This window comes from Tursiops truncatus, chromosome 11, assembly GCF_011762595.2.
Source record: "Tursiops truncatus isolate mTurTru1 chromosome 11, mTurTru1.mat.Y, whole genome shotgun sequence".
Taxonomy (NCBI): Eukaryota; Metazoa; Chordata; class Mammalia; order Artiodactyla; family Delphinidae; genus Tursiops; species Tursiops truncatus.
Window position 1 is genome coordinate 17,778,212 of NC_047044.1, and position 23,749 is coordinate 17,801,960.

The 23,749-nt window shown below is 34.9% G+C and overlaps 1 protein-coding gene across 8 annotated transcripts in view; it reads right to left on the reverse strand.

The window, feature by feature from the left end:
- Positions 1 to 23,749, reverse strand: part of HCFC2 (host cell factor C2) — a 60,644-nt gene that overhangs the window by 8,095 nt on the left and 28,800 nt on the right. For 3 of the 8 annotated variants that reach the window (XM_073788250.1, XM_073788251.1, XM_073788252.1), the window contains 6 exons: positions 22,254 to 22,431; positions 18,702 to 18,905; positions 18,114 to 18,187; positions 16,065 to 16,202; positions 14,282 to 14,467; positions 13,361 to 13,646 (listed from right to left, as the gene is read on the reverse strand). In XM_073788250.1, coding sequence (XP_073644351.1) covers positions 13,361 to 13,646; positions 14,282 to 14,467; positions 16,065 to 16,202; positions 18,114 to 18,187; positions 18,702 to 18,905; positions 22,254 to 22,431 — 1,066 coding nt within the window. Of the gene's footprint in view, positions 1 to 5,581; positions 6,332 to 10,083; positions 13,647 to 14,281; positions 14,468 to 16,064; positions 16,203 to 16,854; positions 16,937 to 18,113; positions 18,188 to 18,701; positions 18,906 to 22,253; positions 22,432 to 23,749 lie in introns of those variants that run through there. The other 5 variants (XM_019952458.3, XM_019952457.3, XM_019952456.3 and 2 more) reach the window with 4 other exon arrangements.

Here is a 23,749-nt window from a genome sequence, read left to right on the forward strand (position 1 = left end):
GGAAAATATATTTTCTCTTAGGGAAACTTATTTTATCAGCAGTCCAAAATAAGACAATATTTCTTGCTTTATGTGATAAAATACACTTCTGAGGCAGAAGACCTAAATAGACATTTCTCCAAAGAAGATACACAGTTTGCCAACAAACACATGAAAGAATACTCAACATCATTAATCATTAGAGAAATGCAGATCAAAACTACAATGAGATGATATCATCTCACACCGGTCAGAATGACCATCATCAAAAAATCTAGAAACAGTAAATGCTGGAGAGGGTGTGGAGAAAAGGGAACACTCTTGCACTGCTAGTGGGAATATGAATTGGTACAGCCACTATGGAGAACAGTATGGAGGTTCCTTAAAAAGCTACAAATAGAACTACCATATGACCCAGCAATCCCACTACTGGGCATATACCCTGAGAAAACCATAATTCAAAAAGAGTCATGTGCCAAAATGTTCATTGCAGCTCTATTTACAATAGCCCGGAGATGGAAACAACCTAAGTGCCCATCATCGGATGAATGGATAAAGAAGATGTGGCACATATATACAATGGAATATTACTCAGCCATAAAAAGAAACAAAATTGAGTTATTTGTAGTGAGGTGGATGGACCTAGAATCTGTCATACAGAGTGAAGTAAGTCAGAAAGAGAAAGACAAATCGTATGCTAACACATATATATGGAATCTAAGAAAAAGCAAATGTCATGAAGAACCTAGGGCTAAGACGGGAATAAAGACACAGACCTACTAGAGAATGGACTTGAGGATATGGGGAGGGGGAAGGGTAAGCTGTGACAAAGTGAGAGAGTGGCATGGACATATATATACTACCAAACGTAAAATAGATAGCTAGTGGGAAGCAGCCGCATAGCACAGGGAGATCAGCTCGGTGCTTTGTGACCACCTAGAGGGGTGGGATAGGGAGGGTGGGAGGGAGGGAGACGCAAGAGGGAAGAGATATGGGAACATATGTATATGTTTAATTGATTCACTTTGTTATAAAGCAGAAACTAACACACCATTGTAAAGCAATTATACTCCAATAAAGATGTAAAAAAAATAAATAAATAAAAGCCAAAAAAAATAAACTTCTGAGTCACTCAAATAAGTGATACTGGATGAGATCTATACTGAAAGCTAGTCTATTTTATTAAAAAAATTTTTTTTTTAATTTATTATTTTTTTGGCCACGCCATGTGGCTTGTGGGATCTTAGTTCCCCAACCAGGGATTGAACCTGGGACCCTGGCAGTGACAGCGCTGAGCTCTAACCACTGGACTGCCACCAGGGAATTCCCAAAGCCAGTCTATTTTAAGTGTATAATTTTGGTATCCCTGAATTAGGCAATTTATTAGTTTATGTAATAATTTATATATATATTGACATTAAACTCACATTGTCATATAGTGTGCTCATGAGTAAAAAACAGAACAACCCTACTAACTCTGTTTTCAAAGAGTTGTACTATACTGTCTAAAAACTATTCAGTTTTAGTTTACGGTTTCTTTTAGAGCTGGAAATGTTACTTTGCTTAATTTCACCAAGTTTAGCTTCCTCTTTCTCGTTCTGCTCCAGCCATCCGGGTCCCTTGGCTCCTTGTGCCGTGTTCTTTGTTTCTTCCCAGCCCCCTGCCATGGCTTTAAAACACATATACTTACTTACTTCCGCCTGGATAAGGCCCACTCATCCTTCAGGTCTCAGCTTAAACTTCATCAGGAAAGCCTTTAAAACTTTTGTAAAAACTTTGTACTAATCATCAAATACGGAAAACAGCACCACCCAAAATCGGTTTGTAATTAGCCGATATGCTGGCTGCTACTGCTCCATGGATATTTCCTTCAAGACTATGCTGCTTTTCATACCTGATTTTAAGGATTTTAAAACCATAAGGCAGAATCCTTTCAAACCATGGGCCACAGATGGCATTGGGATGGATTCATATCTCTGGCTTCTGGGCATCACATTCTGAGATACAAGTTTGCCTAGAAATACAGTTACAGCTTTCCCTGACCTTACTCCAGAGAATTTCCTTTTGCACTGCATATTAAATAGATACCTGTGCAAGGCAATGTATCTTAAGAACTCCTTTGCCAAGTTTAGTGCCACCGAGCGTGCCAAATAAAGTCAGTAAAATATGTGCTGGCTCTGTCTGTAGAGGCCTAATGGCCATGTATGCCTTTTAGGGGCGGAAGTTACAAGTTGATAGGTAATTCCTCCATCTTCCACAAAAATACATAAGATTAAAAACTTCTGACACAACAGCATAAATTTCTGCCTCTTTTAAAAAGGCATAATTTGGGTCTTCCTTGATTGTCCTCTAAGTACAAACAGTAACGGTTTTGTGTCTTACTTTTGTACCTCTTTTCCAGGGCTCAGTCTCAGAGTACATCTGAATGAAAGATAGTTCTGAACCTTAAACACTGGGTAATAGGTTGAAAACAAGTTGCTAGGCAAAGACAAGTCATAACAGACAGTGCCTTTCAGCTAGGACAGGTATGCCAAGAAGGCCCATTCACGCATATATAATGCCCAATATTAGGTTTACAAGAAACCAAATTCAAATCCTTTTTTTCAGACCAAAGCAATCACTAGTCAAAGAACACAAGTAATATCTGGGCTAATAGCCATTTAAGGAAATGGCAGAGCCATTCCTTACTGTGGAAGAAGAGTGTAACTTTAAAAAAATGGTTTTCTATACATTTCCAACCTTGCAAGTAGCAGTACCCATACCATAAAAGTGCTGTCTTGCAGGACAGTACAAAGGAAATAACGAGGCATCCTACAATTCTGTACAGACTACAAACTATTATGTTTCCTACTCACATCGGGACAAAGTAAAATGAATTTTAATTTAGACTTCATTTCTGAGAGTAAGGCAGTCTAGATACCTTCAGTAACTCCTGTTTTAAAAAACCAAATGCTGAACAAAATGTAAGAAACAATGTAAAGTTGTATTAAATAAATATCTTTTTAAACGTGTCACTGAGTTGACAGGAAAGTATAAGGCATCTGCAAAACGCCAAAAATGAAATGGAAACAGGACACCTGTGAGGTGAGCCAGCACCAAAGCCTGCTTTTGCCATGAGAGTTCTGTTAAACTCTGGAGACCAGAAGCTACCAGTAGCGGGGGAACTGGACATAAAGCCTGAGGCTCACTTAGGCTGGAGTCTAGCTGGGCCACCACCGAGGAGTGGGCAGCAAGGAACCTTGCCTGGTTCAATTTTGGTTCTGGGTGGAGGGGGATAAATCACCACCACCCTTGAATTCATAATCACTGGTGAGCCCTGAAGGTTTGTGATCTGAAATCAGAGAAACTTCAAGCTCATAATTTAAAGTGGTCTCAGGTTACTGGCCCCTGGGTGTTTGGCAGAACAAACAAATTATCTTAAGGATCTCAATTTCAGTCCATACTTCAAGTAATTCCTTTTTTCCCAAGGAAAATAAGTTTCAGGTATCACAAAACAAGGGGAAATGGCACCGTAAATGAAAAGCAACACAATTTATACAACAGTAGACTCACCCACAAAGAATACTGGTATCAACACAAGAAAAATTACTGATGTATAAAGGAACAGAAGCATGGAAAATATGAATAAGGAGCAAAAGATTACACAGGAAAAGAAGTACATTTATAAACCAAATAGAACTCATAAGAAAAAAATATAGTAATTGAAAAACACCCCAACAAATAGAGGAAGGGAAAAAAGAATAAGAAAATGAAAAATGAAAGATAAGGGAGGAGTGGACAAAAATTTAAAAAGATGATATGATGAGAAATCATAAAAACAGAAATCATAGAAATAAATCCAAATTATACTTGTAATCATAATAGAGGTACCAAACCATCCGTATGTTTTCTGTGGCCGTATCTTTTAAGTGTGTATCAAAATGTGAGGCCAAAAAAAGATCTAAGATATTCAGATAAACACTAACCAAAACATTGCTATAGTAAGTAAGGACAACAAAAAGATGAAAGCAACAGCAGTCACAGAGAGTCACTGCATAATTATAAAAAATTCAATTTTCACCAGGGAGATAGAAAAATTCTAAATTGGTATGTATCTAATAATAAAGCCCAAAGAAAAAGAAAGCAAAGAAAAAGATAGCAAACACAACTTAAAGAGAAACTGAGAAATCTACTTATCGTAATGAGATCTTGAGACTCTTCAGTAAATAAGAAATTAACTATAAGGTAAATCAGTAAGGAGAAGATCTGCACAGCACAACTAACAAGTTTGATCTAATGGACACTACACTCAAAAACCGAGGAATATACACTCTTATCAAGTAAACATGGGGCATGTATAAAAACTGATCACAAGATAAATCATAAAGTTAGTCTCAAATTTCAGAAAATCTTATAGCTCATATTCTCTGGAAAAATGACATAAGAAATAAAGATTAAGACAACTATAACCCACCCCTAGCATCTGGAAATACACTTTGAAAATGACTAATGGGTTAAAAAGTCAAACCTCTGGAAGGATTAATGATGAAAAAAAATGAGAAGGCAAAAATGAACTAACAGGAATGAAAAAGAGTCATAACTACATATGCTGTGGAAACTAAAACGATATAAAGCTAATAAGGATAACAATATCAAAAAGTTAAACTAAGATGAAATGGAGAAATCCCTAGAAGAATTTATTAAATTTAACTAAACTGACTTGAGAATAATAAATCCTAATGATGCTAAAACCTTCAAAGAAATGAATCAATAGTTTAAAATCTTCTCTTAATGACCACATGGCTTTAAAGACTAGTTCCAATCTTAAACTCTACAGACAGTTGAAAACCTCATTTAATAAGACTGGTATAACCTTGATACCAAAACCAGACAATGACAGGACATAATAGGAGAACTATAAGCTGATTTCACTCACGAACGTAGAGGCAAAAATCCTAAAGAAAATATTCGCAAATTGAGTCCAGCAATGTATTAAAACACACACACCATGATCAAACTGGGTTTATCCTAGGAATTAAAGATTGGTTCAATATTAAAACATCAACCATCATAAGTTAATACATTAACATTAAAAGAAAAAACAATTTAACCATTTAAATAGATGAGAAAAAGCATTCAGTAAAATTCAACATTCATTCATATAAAACTATTAGCAAACTAGAAATAGAAGAGAATCTCAACGTGATGAAGGCCATTTGTGGGAAAAAAAAAAATACTCAACTGAAATGTCGAAAGCACTCCCTTTAAATTGGGGCTGAGACAAGGATGTTCACTATCAGTTCTTTTCAACGTTGTACTACAGGTCCTAGCAAGTACAGAAATGTAAGAAGAAATTTTTTAAAAGGTAGAAGGACCAGAAAGGAAGAAAACTGCCACCATTTCAGATGATGCGATTACATAAAAAACTCAGAAAGACATCTAGATACATTATTAGAACTAATAAAAATTTAGCATGGTTGCTGGATCCAAAATCAACACATAGCAGCAATATATCTATAATCAGCAACATCCACTTAGAATAGAAAGTGTAATTTTAAGAAATTTACCACAGCATTAAAAAATATATAAAACTCCCAGAAAGAAAACTAATATAAGACATGAAGGCCTTTATGGAGAAAAATTGTTAATGTTTATTGACAGATATTAAAAGAAAACCAAATGGATAAATACACAATGTTTTTGGATGGGAAGACTCATTATTGAAAAGATATCAATTTTCTCCAAGCTAATCAATAAATTCAATACAATCACAAAAGATAATACACAAACTGGGAGAAAATACATACAACATGTTTAACTGACAAAGGACTGGCATCCAGAATATATAAAGAAATCATATGAATCAATGAAAAAAAAGACACACACCCAATAGAAAAATGGGCAAAAAAGACATGAATAGGTATTTCACAGAAGAGGAAACACATTCATGTACGAAAAAACACTCAGTTTCATTAGTAATCAGGGAAAAGCAAATTAAACCCACAGTAAGATACTATACAATTGCCATCCAATTGGCAAATATAAAAGATAGTCAAGATTAAGAGTTCGCTAAGATATAAGTGTTTGCAATGACACTCAACCACTGCCAGTGGGAGCTTAACTGGTACAAATGCTGTAGAAAACAGTTCAGTATGACTAAGTAAAACCTGCTTCTTAGAGCATCAGTTCTCAAATTTTTGGTCCAGAACCTCTTTACATCCTTAAAAATTATTGAGGACCTCAAAGAGCTGTTGTTCATGTGGGTTATAGTTATCAAAATTTACCATATTAGAAATTAAAACAGGCATTTTCCAAACAAAAATATATAGGTACACACTTGATAAGCTGTCAGAGTGATGATGTCATCATATATCTGGAAAACATTTAAAAGTGAAAAATGAGAGTGAAGAGGACAAATAACGTCTTAGTATTCTTATGAAAACGCTTTTGCCCTCACAGACTCCCCTGAAGGGGTCTCAGGGACCTCAAGAGTCCCTCGACCATACTTTGAAAACAACTGCCCTAGAGAACTCTTGCACGTGTGCACCAGGAGACATGTACAAGAATTCACTCATTCCTCAAATATTTATTAAGCATCTACCATGTACCAGCATTGTTCTAGACATTGTGAATGTGTTAAACAGACAAAATCACACAAAAAAGACAAAATCCCTGCCCACACGGAGCTTACATTGTAACTGGCAGAATGCTCACTAGCAGCATCATTCAGAATAGCCAAAAACTGAAAACAATCCACATCTCCATGGACAGAGGAATAGATAAATTGTGGTACAGTCATATAATGGAATACTATACAGTAGTGAAAAACAGATGAAATACACTTACATGCATAAACATGGACAAGAATCTCAAAAACAGTGTCAGAAAAAAGTCACAGAAGAATACATACAGCATGATACCATTTACATAAAAGTTCAAAAACAGGTAAATCTAAATAATATATTATTAGGGATACATAATATAGATGGCAGGGCCATAAATAAAAACATGGGAATTTTACCCAAAAATCCAGAATAATGTTTACCTCATGTGGTATGTGGGGAGGGAAGACAGAGTGGGGTAATTCTACACATCTGAGGGTATTCTAGTTCTTAAGCTGAAGACTGAGCACATGTGGGATCATTTTATTTATTCTCAACAAACATCGTAAAAGAAAAAGGATATAAGGTTACGGGATATAACTTCATCAACAAAGAGAGGGAACATCCGATTATTTCAGCCACTGTTCTGCATTGCATATCAGGCAATTATTGTAACTGGTGGGGAAGAAGTACATAGTAATATGAAAAAAGGAATGAATATGGGCTGTTCTTCACAGACGTTAACTGGGTTCCCAGAGAGCTGGGATCTAACGAGATGGCAGTATTATAGCACTGCTCTGCCAAGTTGGTTCAGCCACTGGCATGATTCTGGTTAGTTGGTTATGTTGTTCATTGGGTATATAATTATTTGTATAAAGCGGAGAATGAAATGATAGGTGATACAAATCACAAAATAAACTGAGACACTGCCTCTTTACTGAATTCTGTTGACTTTCAAAAGTACAAATTCCCTTTGGCACATTCTCCTAATAGTGCATCTACGTGTTAAGCAATCCAAAAATACAGAAAGTGCTTGGTGGCTACTGACTGTTTCTCCACATTGGTCAATAACATGTGCCCAGGTTGGTCACAAGTGTCATAACAATTTTGCAATCATATCTTTGCCAGGGTCTTCACCAGCAGTGCCATTTTGCAAATTAAACAAGGCACAGTTAAGGTACATTTTCACCTGATTCAGGGGATTAGCTATACATTTTGGTATACAATTTAGAAATTTGAAAAAAAAGATCTTGAAACATTGGATCCATCCCTCGTACCCAACAAGGCAGGCTAAAGTTATTATCTTGGGTTAGGGAGGTGGTGCAAGAGGCAGACTAGGCCCGGCAGCAAATGGCTGGCAATACATTCTCAGGAAATGGAGAGCAGACAGTGTATCCTTCAGGTCCAATCTCTTCAACTAGGTTCCAAACATTCAGAAAATTCCAGACATCGTTGTACTATTTTAAAAATCCTAGGCTGCGTGTTACAAAAGACCCAAAATCTTACCCATATGTAAGCTGGAATGGACAATGCCACCAGGAGGTGCTAAACTGCAACTGGCAGCAGGATGATTTCGGATCAAGCAGTTGGCTGGACCTCCAGAGCCCTGCCCCCTCTCTTACATGCTACGCTGCCTTAAGTGGCACACCCACAACTTTGTTAAATCGGATGTAATTATTATACCTGTAGCTTTGTCCTCCTTCTCCAATAAGAAACAGAAATAGGGAGGGAGCTTTTCTCAAGCTTGTAGGGAACTTCCAGTCTATCTTTTCAGAGGAGGAATGGATAATCCTCTTGGTCAGAGGTGGACATTTCTTGGACCATGACTTACTAGAGGACAAAGTTACTCTATGCTCAAAAACAAACACTAGATGCTACCTTATATAGTTACAGAAATAGAAGATATAGAGATCTATTTTGAATAAGGAGGCTGGTATAGCTTTTTCCTTCATCATTCGGTTTATAGAATTGTTTCTCCCCAGAATGTTGTAGTTCATGTTTTTCCAGGCATGATTTTTAAAGTCTTTTTCTGAGTTACAGAAATATATAAGTATAAGGACTCCCAACTATAACTGGGAAACTTGGAAAGAAGGTGTGCCAATGTCATCTTGTTTTCCAGTAGTGTAAGAATCCTTTGTCCTGTAAGCTTAGAGGTGACAACAGTGACCTGACAGACTCCAGTGAGGTTCTAATGCTGGTGCTCTGTGGCCTCCAGCAGCTCCCTGTGCTTACATATTAAATATGTAGGTAGCTTCTTCTAAAGTTAGACAATTGTCCATGGCTTTCCTATATGGAAATCAGAGAGACTGACTTTGGAAATATTTTTAGCTCATTTTCCTGATCATCCAATGTTAAAAATCATTATCCAGCAATGCCCACCAGTCTCACTAAATTCTCAGATCTTTTTAGATCAAAGAATTCCTCTTGAGATCTATACACACCCATATTAAATCCCTTTTAGCCTAATAAATATGTGACATATCTCTTACTTATCCCAGAACTTCTCTTAGGAACCTAAGTAACAGCAGGGTAGGGTAAGACAAAGGTGGAGCTTGTATTTCCTCCAGAGGCTTATTAAATCTGCTAAAATCTCTTTCCCTTTCAAAGCCTCCCTCTCACTTTGACCCAATTTGAGAAGGGGAGTGAGAGTACGGAGAGAGATGTAAAGGTGCAATTTTATTTAGTCATTTGTTAAAATATTTAAGTAGCAGCTAAATGGCAGATATGGAAGAGAGATAAAGACCCAGTCTCTGACCATCTGGCAGAGGGAGAGGAATAACAACACTAACAAGTAAGGGCGCTAGAGCTTTTAGGCTGCTATGACAGAAGATTGAACAAAGGACAGTGGGGGCATAAGAAAAATGGGTCAAATCTACCTAGAAATGAAGTATGTCAGGAAAGGCTTCAGCAGGTTGGAGACCTTTACCTAAATCTTGAAAATATGAATGGAGACAGGTGGGAGTGGAAAAGGGGACTGCAGACGAAAGGAGGTGCATAAAAAGACAGAGAGCACAGTCTGACAGAAACTAAAAAAACGTGAAAGTGTCAAGGGAGTGGTTTAAGTTTCAAATGACAAGATTAAGTACAATGAAAGAATTCAATGGATTTGGGAAATGAGACGTTATCCCTGACCTCTGCTAGAGCCATTTTGATGGAGTAGCAGGACAGAAGACTGGCTGCTATGAATTAAAATGAAAAGCATAAAGAAAAAAAAAATTAAGAGTAAAGAAGACCAAAAAAAGGTGACAACAACTTTAGTCTGTTTCTTGGAGCCATCTGCCTTTTTACTTTCAAGCATACTAGTTTAGTTACAATGAAGGTTAGATAGGCTCTACATTTCTATCAGAAAATGACTCCCAAACACAATCCACTAAATAAACAAGTTTTTAGACAAAGTTCATTCTTTATGAGCCTGCCTGTATCATTTTAAGTGAATGATACAACATCAGCATTTCTACAGATTTACTCTGCCACCACTAATTTTTCTACCATGTAGTTCAAAATAAATAACACCTGTAATTGCTTATAGTAGAAAAGGTGCTTTATTTTACATGTCATTGGTACACAATATATAAAACTGCCTAAAATTAGTCTTGGAAAACATAACTGTCAGTTATACCTTAAATGGTCAAGGACCAAGTCTATTTTGTAACCTATTTCATTTATGATCAGATGACTACAGTAATTTTAAATACTAATAATCTCTTCATATCCAACGTTACAAGTTATTTTTATGCTACAAGTGCTGCAACTTTTAAAAATAAAAATATCTCCAGTTATAGTAGACCATATATCTAACTGGAACAAATCTTTGCTAGTCTACAACTCTTTGAAATAATGGATCAACAGTTTCACCTTCTTACAGATGATTATATGTATGCAGTTGGGTTATAGGGCAGGGGGCCCTCATACATGCAATTGGATTATTTGTTTTTTTTTTAATGCAGATAAAAGTGAGTTTATAATACCCTATTTCTAGTTAAGTTGCCAAACCGTTTACTAAACTAAAATGAAGCCAATACAATATTTTAGAAAACATAATTCTAAGAGCATGCAACAGCAAAATCTTTTTACTACCTATGTGAACCAAATCTGCAGAGTCCAGGAAGAGGACTATGGCACAAAGGCTTGTACATCTGAATTGCTTATCCAGCTGGGAGGAGTAAAGAAAGTAATTTAACTCAGGGTAAATCCTTTTATGAAAGATACCTGCATGTTATAACCCACTGCTACACAAAGGGATCTTCACGTAGAAAATGTGCAAATCATAAGAAGCTAAATGCACTTCTCTTGTTATTTATCCCAATCCATTCTATTCATAAACACATAGCTCAATGATCTCTTATTAACTATTAATGTGAAAGCCACAGATATTTCCTAATGGCGTCTTTCAGTCACCAATCATTTATCAGCGATAAATGTGATTACTACTTAATGTACAAATGTGAAAAAATGGTAAGAAACTGGGCTGATTCTCAAAGTAAAAACATGTTATTTTAACAAATCCCTTGGTATAGAAAGACTGCCTTTCTCTCTAGAAAATAAGACATATTTTAGAACCACAGGTTCATATTCACCTCCTAGTCTAGAAAAGAAGAGATATTTAAACAAAGTAAACTAAACAAAATACTAAGTAGGTATAAATGTACACACTCACTCAAATATTCTATTCTTTGCTTAAAGTCAACTTATTCCTTGTCATTAAGAGAAGTGCTTCAAGATGCAAATTGTTAATTAATGCAGAGAATAAAGGGTTAAAAGCCAGACCTTTTCCTAATAAAGCAAATAGATCATTAAAATGATTGGGCTTGAAACACATACTTACTATAACTTTCCATAGTTATTCTTTTTATAACTAAACGCACACATATACACAACAAACCCTAGCATTTAATATGTGCAAAATTGCTTACCATTTATTTTAACTTTGGTTAAGTACTTCTTTAGCCTATATCAGACATATTATGGAAGCTACACAAATGATTACAAACATAATAATGAGGTAAGTTAAAATTCTACTAGTGCAAAAAGCAAGCATATGCCAAAAGCAAAGCATATGAGTTAAACAAATGCAGAATGAAGCTCTCACCAAGGGAGGTGCTGGGATAACAAACCAGAGAAGCTCCTTGTAAACACTGTTTGTAAAGTACACATTTAAAGATTAAGGATTCATATAGCCACAAAAAAGTATTCTAACAACACCACAGTAGTGCATTTATTTTACCTTTAGAGTTTGGAAATCACTCATTACGTGTCTAACAGTTTGCATATTTTCTTCAAGAGAAAATTAGTGAGACACATTAATTACAAATACTGTAGTATAAAAATCCCAGTTCTTTACAAAAATTATATATTAAAATATTCTATACACTTTTAAATTAGTAACTGGAACATACATATATATCAATTCTGCACAATTAAATCCATCTTTGCTTGGAGTATTATACATGAAGTTTGAGGACATAGCTACTCAGTCAACCTAAACTGGCATAAGGTTACATGGTATAAAATGACAGACCTGTGCCCCTGCAGTTACTGCAGCTCTTAGTCTGAAATATCTTTTCTGCAATTATTGCTCTGTATATTCATTCCAGATTCGAATAGGCAGTGGAACCATGAAACGTCTAAAAGGTTTAAAACAAGTTACCTGTAGCAGAGTATCCATAATGCCTATATGCATCTTTAAGGTTGTAATGGAACCTGAGTAAGCTGTCTAATGCTTATATTTCAGTTGTAAAAAAGTTTATACAATTTCAAGGTAAAAACAATGCAAAAATAAAACATTTAGAGCATTTACAAAAATCTTACAAATGTTTAAAACACTATTTCAAAACTCATGTCCAGTTAAGGTGCTTCTTTCTTTCTTCAATAAGAAGGACATACTTTAACTTTGAATTTTAAACTATGAACATTTTAATTTCAGCAAAAGTAAAATTAGACCCATTGAGACGGATGTCAAAATGTTTAGGGATATACTTTACTACTGATGAACATACAGAATTTTACTGCTGAAAGGGACCTTAAAGGTAAACTCTTTTAACTCCCTCATCTATTAATCAGGAAATTGAGGGCCAGGTAAGTTAAGTGCTTTGGCCAAAAATATATTCCAATATATCAACCTGGTATGAATCAAGAAAATCCATTATCCTTTTTGTATGTTGCCATGATTCTTGGAAAATGATGAAAATTCAAAAGCAGATTTCTGAACTTGCCTTTCTTTTTTTAATTTCTTAAGCTCTGTGCTAACTGTAGATAAAGAAATGAATCAAATGGCTACTAAAATCAGTATTACAAATATTATCCAGTAGAAGATAGCTGTTAGAGGACCACTGCTCATATAGAATAAAGTTAGAGGGAATACTCAAGGACAGGGCCTTTACAATGTAGAGAACATTTACTATATAAGACAGCACAGTGTACAACAGCCAGTTACTAGAATCATCTCAGTAACTCTAGGATGACTGAGTTACATGGCCTTTATAAAAGATATTGGAGTAATAAAGCCTTCTAGCTTTTATCTTAATTTTACTATTTTCCTTTATAAAAGAGCTATAACTTTAAGGAAGAATTCATATACTAGTTTTCAGAGAGGCTTTGCTTCTTTTCTACTTTTATTTGGATCTAGAATTGAGCAAATACATTTTAAGAACAACTTACAAACTCAAATTCATAACTGCTAGAAATACAGTCAGAGAATACTCTTTTAAATGACAAATCTTCAAAACCAGTTACTAATAAATAATCATCACAATACCTTCAGTTTAAAAAAAATCAATTTAAAGGTGCTTTTTTATTGTTACCTTGAAGCCATCGAACTTGTGTAGCTGGTCCATATCCCTTTTCATTCTTTGCCGATATTCTGAACACAATGGCAGGCCTGGATGTATAATCAATATGTGCATTTGCAAGTTGCCCAGCAGTTACTATACATGATGTCTTTAGACCACAATAAATCCTCATAAACACAAGCTGACTTGGATTATCTTGTATTTGTGCTGTGCGGATAGCCAAGTAGGCTGAATATTCCAAAATATTTCCAGAAGGTGAAGTTGGAGGTTCCCAGGAAAGATGGATACCCTCAACATTCTTGAAGAGTGGGGGAAAAACAAAAACAAAAACAGGTAAAAGTTCTGAAGTTTTCTCTAATATCACTTATTATGTTGAGTCTATCTTTAGAACACAAGACGTTTTTCACTAAAGTAACTGCATTAGATGTTAGAACTTTTATTGTTGATTTTTAAAAACCAAACTTAATTCGATCTATAGTGTTTAATTCATGTCCTTTTAAAAAACATAACTAGGCTTAAAAGTCTGCCTGTACTACCCCAAGAAAGGGATTTTTCTTATCTGAAAGCAGACCTTATCTTCTCTAAATAGGGATAGGACCTTAGGATAAAATATAATCCAATTAAATGTGTTCTATTAAAATTCTCCAGCACAAAACTTTTTGGTTCCATAATAACAAGAACAAAGCTAATATTAAGAAGCATACACAGATTTCCCTGACCTTCTAAAATTTGGATGCTGTAATTCTGCTTGAAATTTTGGTCCTTAAAAATATCATGAATGATTAGAGAAAAATATTAAAAAAATTTTTAATCTACCCCTTTTAGATACCTCTCATTTCATCAGACACTAACAAGAATCTCTAAACTGATAGTTTTACTTCATGTACAAAGTCTCAGTAATTTAAATCATTAAGTCTTGACCTGATGTCTCACCTTTGAAATTCTGACTGCAGAAGGAGCTCCAGGAAAACCGGGAATACAAGTTTTAAATTCACTGATTTTGCTGAAAGGGCCTATTCCACAACCATTGATGGCAGCAACCCTGAATCTGTATCCTGTGCCTGGAACAAGATCTTGTTTCTTAAGTAAACTGTAGTCAGGTACATCTGCATTTCCTATCTAAAATATAATATATGCAAAAGTCAAAGAAAAGATGCAATTAATTATTTTTTCATTAAATAACAAAACTTTTAAAGAATGAATTATGTTTTAGGGTTGTAGTTCACATTATTTATTTTCCTCTTTCATACATGGAATGAACCCCCCCTCCCCCAAAACAAAAGTAACTTAAGCCCATAAATTGGTGATTCTCATCCAGAGGAAAAGTGCCTTTCCAGTTGAGAATCACTGGCTATAAAAAGAAATATAAGGGTATTCTGCACATGAAGAGTATGGAGATAGAAAAAAACTGACCACTATAAACAAGGTAACAACTATCTCCATGTAAACTTAACGTGGAGTAGAAACCTCAGAAAATTTACTGTCAAACAGTCTAGCCAGGAACAATACCCTTTGGACACAGGCAAGCAAACTTGATAGAAAAGGAATGACTAGCACGTAGTACAGAGCATTTTAATAATTAATATTCAGCAGATGCTGAAAAAATGTTAAATTAAATAATTGGACTGCATACTCTGCATAAGAAGATCATAACATCTACAACTTTCAAACAATTTTTACATATTCTCCCTAACTCTCACTACACCACTGTGAGACAGGTAGTGCCAATGTACCATCCCATTTTTTTAAGGAAGTTAGGTCATCTCCATTTCACAGATGAGGAAACTGAGTCTCAGCAAGGTTAAACAAGTGACTTGTCCAACGTCACACTGTCAAGTACTGGAACTAATGATTCAAATTCAAGTTTACTGGCTCTAAATTTTATGTTCTTTTCTTTCTTTTGGGAAAAACATAGCTACTAGGCCCTTAGATAAGGATATTTCCATGTATATGAAATCAAACTACAGCCAGAAATTTTGTTAGGCATAATACCAACAAATTATTAACTAGGATATCTACTTTTGTCAAGAATTGGAAGAATTCAATATGTAAAAGCGAGACACCAGAAGTAATATTAGAGAAACTAAAATATAATGATAAATAATATATTCCCCATTAGTAAGATCTTTGGGAGATTCAAACTGAATATGTATTTCTTTGGCAATTCCCTCTCTGAAATTCCCCATTCCAGAAAAATATTAGTTCAATATGATTTGGAGCTGTTATCTATTTCATAATTCTTAGAGGGTTAATGTCTCATCTATATATATGAGGTCCTCTTTAAGGGACTTTAGAATTAAGGGAAAATTAGATTGTATTCAATAGCATAGGGGTTTTTAAACTTTTTAAACTGTGAAATTAGGAATAACAAAAGTTCTAAGTAAAAAAATGTTCTTTAAACATTCTTTAAACACACCAGGTAACAAAATTAGAGATATTTCAAAAAATCTTTATCTGTACTGGCCAGACCATATCACTTATGACTCAAAATTCAGCCCAGTGATTGTATGAGATTTTTTAAAATAACCTGCTTGTGATATATTCTATAAAAAGAGTCTTAACAAAGAATACAAGATAACTATATATAGAACTCGCAATTATAGATTGCAAACAGATCCCAATTTCACTCATTCGAATGTCCTGAATCAGGATTACTTTTTAAAATCTCATTCTTGAGGCTTATAACTAACAGTGTAGAAAGTATGTCAATAGCTACCTTTGAGATGCTTTGCTTCCCTTTTGGCAGCAAATAAAACTGGCTCACCAAAGCTGTATTATTTTTAAAAATTCCTACATCACACCACTGTCGTTCTCCTGCTTTCATTGTGGCCACTGGATTTGAAGGAGTCTCTTTCTAATTTCAGAGAAAGAAACATTTATGAAGACTCTTACTGAACATACAAGAAATTTCAAGATTTAATAATCCATGCAGTGATCTACAAGTAGGTATATGGGTAAACACCACAATTAATAGCTCATAAGTAAATAAACTCTTAACAGATTAGGTCAACTGACAGTGAAACAGGGTTGCCAATTCAAACATAGGGAGTGACAGGCATTCTCCAAGTCAGTAGCTCTGTGCTATCAACCTAGCTGGAGTTAGCATGCTTTCCAATCAGTGATACGTTAAAATGCCAGCTGTTTTATAGAACATTGTCATTTCAGAGACTCTCTCAGAAAATGTAATAATCCCTTTAATGTGACACTACAACTTGCTCCAAAAGGAGCAAATAAGGAAAAATTCATTCCAAGCTGGCTTATTTCTAGATTCAAAAACAACTAGCAGAAATTCAGTGATCTTTGCACTTGAAATACCTGTGATTCTCCAAACCTAAAAGGAGAAAAAATGTTCAAAACTAAAATGCAATTTGAATATAATTTATTATATACTAAAGAGGAACAGATTAAACAGTTTTACATTTTTACCTTGCTTTAAGACTAATAAACTTCCTCTACCTTAAGCTACTTTTAGTGATAAGTGAATTATACTTAACCCTGGAACTAACCTTTTTAAGCCATCTTCTTTATAAATGAGACACTGTTTCCAGAAGCTCAAAACAAATGTGCACTTCAGTTATTTATTTCTGTCTTGAATATATAACAGCAGAGGTACATGCTTATAATTCACATTACTTGTTACTTAGGCTATCACACATGACAAAGCGAGCTAACTAGAGGAGTCTTTAAGGTTTTTAGAAAAGGAATAGCTTTAAACTTGTTTTCATTTTAAAGTTGTAAAAACTCTCTTCAACAACTTTTATAAAACAACTGGCTCCAACTGAAATAACAGATACCACTCTGGCTGATGCATTGTAAAATAGATTTAAGAGATAAAAATTCATTTGAATAATTCTTCTCTGAGAAGAGTCTAAGAACACTGGGACTTAACATTCTGGAAAGGTGAAAGCTGATGAAGGTAAATACAGAATCAAAAGCCATAAGATCATGACTGAAAGAAAACTACAACTACAGACTAATCTTGAAGATTCTAAAAGGTAAATTTTAGGTCAAATAAAAACTCTTGCTCATAGCAATAAAGTTAAAATGACTGAGAATTTAAAAATAAATTTAAAGATATACACAAACACATGTATTCATCTAAGTGAAACAATCTTAGTATACTATTTGTGAGGCACATTCCTAGCATTTAAATTTGGTACCAGGCAGACTAATTCTGGCCTTCCACCAAAAAACCCAATGTCAGCGATTGTTGGGATACCCTACAGGTATGCCTGACTCGGTATTGCAGTATTCTGTTGTTCTCCTATTAAGTAGTTAGCAATAAAGCCATTCAAGTTTTATGTTTTATGACATGTCCTTTTACTCTTTAAACCATTAATATAATTTCAATATATACACATATGTATGTATACACACACATTTCTGATTATTAAAGTAACATTTTATTACAGAAAAATCCTGAAAGCATAAAGAAGAAAATGAAAATTATCTCTGGCCCCACAACCTGAAGAAAGTCATCTAGCATCGTAGTGCAGATGTGTGAGGACTCACGTGAGAGTGTGAATGTACACACTGTGTGTGTTTTTAATAAAATTGGGAATGCAGTATATATATTTTGTCCACAGTTTTCCACTTAACATTATACTGTGAACAGTTTTCTCTTTAACCCTTCATTTTCCAATCTATGTCAAACAATTACTAGAGGATACCCGAGTCTTTTCCTGAATTTATGTTAAAGGTGCTCAGCATTTAAAGCATATTTAACCGTCTGTAAACATATATCATGTCCAGGTAATATACTTACAGAAAATGGCATCACTGCAGCATGTGCCTCTACACGGCTGATCTTAGTTGCAGGTAATGCACATGTTTCATCAACTAAAAATTAAACAATTCATCAGATAAGACTTACATAATCACTTATCAAACAGATATATTAAAATATAATTATAAATATACAAAAAATCACAATAATTGGAAATATGGACCCTCTAACTTGAACTAATTCACAAAGTTCATTTTTTAAGGATTTGATGACTAGTTGGAACTTCAGAGAATGTTCACCAAACATGAAACACAATTCCTATTGCAAAAGAATAAAATGAGAATTTACAAAATCAGAAATCAATCAAGCTGGGAGAATTGTTACTCCACAGCCTAGAACTAATCTTTTCTAAGGAAAAAAAATTTTGCAGAATAAGTTCATGGTAGGAAAGATACATTCTGATTGTATTACAGTGTGTGCTAATTTAACTATTTTATGTAAGGTACCTTATCCTTTTATATTTGATTCAATCCAAGATGAAATGCAATTCCCATCTAAAACAAATACGTTTGATGAATTTATATACAAAAATGGTTCAAAATACAGTATGTGAAACACATTTCAAACCTTCAGATTTGGTACTGAATGTTGTTAGTGAAGTTTCATCTTTAACAACTGCCCCATTTGTACTGGATGATTCAGTTTTAATGGTCTGCTGGGTTACCATAGTTTGTGCGTTGGAAACAGTACTGGATACAGAAGTTTCAGGGATTACTGTTCTTAAGTCCAGGCAACTACTTAGAACACCTATATTTACTGAAGTGTGAGGACCTAAAATTAAAGGGAAAGGATTAATTATTAACATAACACCTGCAAATAACTGCTGTATCTTGTAGTTCTTGTCACCCAATTCTTGGCATTTTCAATTTTAAAATCGTAAACGTGAGCACCACGAAAGTCAGTCATACGACTTAACCATTAGGCATAAAATATCTAGAAAAATAAAGTGCATTATATCCATAACAGATTTCCAACTTCTCAGCTCCTTCTTCCATTCTAAACACTGAATCACTGTTCTTGAACTCTACTCAGTCATAGATCAAATGGCCTTTCCTCCCATTTTAGGAAAAGAAAAAGAGGTGATCAGGCATGAATGCCACCAATTTTCTGCCTTCTCTTGTCCTAAACTAGAAATGTATTTATGATTGTGCCCAACCCCTCTGTCCTCTCTTCCATTTCAGATGATGACTTCTCTCCTAAGGAAGTTTAATCTATTCTCTTGTGCTCTTGGTCCCATTCCTTCTGCATACTTTGGGACCCTCTTTTATCAATCATTCCTTTCTTTTTGGTGTTTTCAAATTCTTCTTCAGTAGTTTTGGCCCTCAGTCTATAAACATTATAAACAAGTATTCTCCAGTTACCATCTTCCCTCGCTAATTTCCTTTAGAGCAGTCTCTACTTCCTTGACCTCCCCAAATTTGATCCAGCACACAACTCTAATGAAATGGCTCTGACAAATGTCAAGGGATACTTATTTCTAAGGGATAGTTATCTATTTTCATTTACTTGACTTCTCTGCAATGTAAACAATCCTCACCACATACTCTTTTTTGAAACTGTTTCTGTCTATGACTTGTATTCACTCATGCATACATCATAAATGCATAGTCATAAACAGTGATGCCCACTATACAGGTAAAAAACATGATACCAATCTTTTTTCCTAACCTTCTTGGAATGCCTTTTCAATCTCTTTAGCTGGCTTCTCTTCTTCAAATGACTCTTTAAATGCAGGTGTTTCTAAGCCTTTTCTTTTCTCCCCTTGCATATTTTCCTGTTGTTTTAGCTACCATTCACGAATTATACATCTCTCAAATACATGTCCCAGGTGCAGTGCCAGGTCCTGAGAATCCAGCAGTAAACAAGTCAGACAAGGTCCCTGCTCTTGTGGAGCTTACATGTTAGATACTCTTAATTTCTAAATTTATACTTCTAGCCAAGAACTGCCTCATAGACTCCAGACCTAAGTATTCAACTGCCTATTAGAAATCTTTACCAATATGTAACTCAAGTGCCTCAAAAACAGTAAGTTCAAGGTTGAACCTATCTTATCCCCAAATCTGTTCTTGCTCCTGTATTTCCTATCTTCATCAACAACTGAATGTCCAACCCAGAAAACTGGGAGCCATGTTCAACTCATTTTTATTTCTCATATCTAACCAGTTTCCAAATCTAATAGGTGCTACTTTCTAAAGGTCTCTGAACTGATGTATTCTCTCCTCTCCATCCCACCCACTGCTTTAGTCTCTATGCATCTCTTGGAGTCCTAAAAGAACCTCCTAACGAGTCTCCCAACCATTTCCTATTATAACTCTTCCTGAGGGTGAGGCTAGAATGTCCTTTCCAAAATAAAAAACGAAAACTAATCGCGGGGCTTCCCTGGTGGTGTAGTGGTTTAGAAACCGCATGCCAATGCAGGAGACACGGGTTCGAGCCCTGGTCTGGGAAGATTCCACATGCTGTGGAGCAACTAAGCCCATGCGCCACAACTACTGAGCCTGTGCTCTAGAGCCCGCGAGCCACAACTACTGAGCCTGCATGTCACAACTACTGGAGCCTGCGCACCTACAGCCCATGCCCTGCAACAAGAGAAGCCACCACAATGAGAAGCCCGCGCACTGCAATGAAGAGTAGCCCCTGCTCACTGCAACTAGAGAATGCCCACGTGCAGCAACGAAGACCCAACGTAGCCAAAAATAAATTAATTAAATAAATTAATTAAAAGAAACACAACTGGGCTTCCCTGGTGGCGCAGTGGTTGAGAGTCCACCTGCCGATGCAGGGGACACGGGTTCGTGCCCTGGTCCAGGAAGATCCCACATGCCGCAGAGCGGCTAGGCCCATAAGCCATGGCCGCTGAGCCAGCATATCCGGAGCCTGTGCTCCGCAACGAGAGAGGCCACGACAGTGAGAGGCCCACATAACGCAAAAAAAAAAAAAAAAAAAAAAAAAAAAAAGAAACACAACTAATTGTGTCACTCTTTCACTTTTGAAACATACAAAAAAGGGAAAAAAGAAAGAAACATATCAGCTACTCCAACCTACAGAGAAAAAGCCCAATCTCCTCTTGTTAACCTGAAATTGGGTAACCATTCATTCACACATTTGAATATCTACTATGTGCCAGACACTGTCATTGTACAACCACTCTTGTTTCTCCATTTGACTAATATTAATTTTATCCAAATTGCCTTACAAGTAGGATTCAGAGTACATTAAGATTCTCAAATCTCATATTTGTTTTCAAGAGTATAAACTTCTTTATATGATAGACATAGAAAATCACTATAAAAAAAATTTAAACTGACGTCCAAGACCAAGCTTTTATAATTTTGACCAAATGATTCCCTTATATCAGAAAATCAACAAAACAAAAGTGCTCTCCCCTTCCACAAATAATAAAATTAGAAAAACTATAGGAAATTATTTTCCTTGAATACTTTAAGGTCGTAATTTTTTCAAATTAAAAATAAAACCACATATTCCTACGTCAGGGATATATCAGAATGAGATTTATAAAGTAATTTTAGACAATGAAATCAGAGGCAACACTTAATATATCTCGAATGGTATCAGAATATTCAAATTAAATACTTTAAAATATAAGGATCACCAAATTACAAGCTGTACCATGAATTCAACAGGCTAATCAACAGTTTCATAAATGAACTACCTTTCTGGGGATAATTCAGTTACTTGGTAAACAAATATGTATTTATTTATTAAGTGATTACTATTTACCAGGCATGAATCTGGGTGCTGGAGAACTTTATGTGAACAAGATAGACAAAATCCTGGCCCCAAATAAATTACTGCAGATAGTTATAAGTGCTAGGACAACAGGGTAATGAAACAGTGATACTGAACACACTGGCCAATCTCAAATGGTACACAAGAGCTCGCCTCATTTAAATTCTATAGTTAATAACTAATCTTTACTATTCAGGTAAGTTCTTGCTTGGTATCTTGACATCATTCTAATTAGGGTTAATATGGCAGGTATATATTATATTTTGAAAATGGATCCAAACCATGTAACATTTACTTTTTCAAAGACTCTAAAATTTTCTACCATTATTATAAAAAGCTTAAGCTTTATTTAGAATGCCATCTTTATACCTTCATTTTTCCTTAGCATATCCACCACACAACTGTTATGATTAGAAGCGTTAGTTGCCAAAGATGAATGTAAAGTGGCATTAGAATCAGTTGATGCTTTGAGTTCTGGTTTGTTTTTCAGTGAAGTTCCTTTCATAGCTGTATGTTCAGATTTTGCACTGTTCATTGTATCACTGATCTACAAGAAGTAAAATAATTTATTGTAGCAAGTAATGTTCAATTAAATAGAAATACATGTAAAAAACAAGCAAAATAATTTACAACTTAAATGTTTTGAAAATAAATTTTCCAAAATACAAAACAGTTTAAATAATATTCTTAATTTGTACAGGATTATACTTTAAATTTTATAATAGTTTAAGGAAACAATTTCTTTCCATTTAATATTCATTCTCAAAAGACCAGTTCTGAAGGGAAAAGGAACAATACATTTTCAGGGAAAAAAAAAAAAAATCTACATTTTTACAAGTGGTAGTTAGTATTCAAGTAAATACATATGTAACATAGGTGACAACACCCAAGATACTGAATTTAACATTCAAATTTTCTTAACAAGATCAGACATGTACACTAAAGATTTTACGACTCCTAAGAGAAAAATCTCAGTTATATGAAACCTTCAAGCATATGAATTATTCTATATGACTGAGTTTTCCATATAGGCTTCAAGATTTAATACATACATATCAATATTCTTCACCATTAAACAGTCTAGATAGGAATCTTCCTAATTACATTTGTTTGTCTTCTTAAAGACACTATAACAAACATATTTAGACCTTTTGATAATTCAAATCATCAATGTGAACATCAGTTATTATATAGCAATAATTACAGGTCTACTGAACCATAAAAGTGATCTGGCTTCATTCTAATACCCCAATATCGTTGCCTCTTTTTTGTTACATGTTTTTTGTTACTTTTCTGTCTCCACCTTTAATGTCAATTATAACTATATTATCAATTATAATTTCTCATAGCTCTAAGGATACTTGTCCATAATATGCCCTCTACTTCCCTTCTAATTGATAGTGATTGTGCTACTGTTAATAAATGATGATGATGACAGCCACAACCATTAAGGAGCATTATATTATGTGACAAGCCTTGTGCTACATAGTTATAAAGTCTGTATCTCATTTAATCTTCATAAGAATTCTATAAATTGGATAAAATCACCCCTGGCTTACAGATGGAAAAAAATGAGACTCAGAGAGATCTTAAGTAACACACCCAGGGTCAGGCAGCCAGCAAGTAGCAGAGCTAGAATTTGATCCTAAGTTTATTTCACTACCAAGTCTCCATGTTATACTACCTGGGAAGCACAGTAAAGCAAAGTGCAAGAAATGAGGTATGACTTTATAAAGCAGAAAAAGCTAAAGCTAAGAGCCTGTAGGTGGAAAGTGACTGAGAGGTGAACCGGTTTTGCTGAAGAGCCCAGAAAGGCTTGGAAATTGGGGGCATCAGGTTCTTTGGAGGCTGAAGTGCAGAGTGCA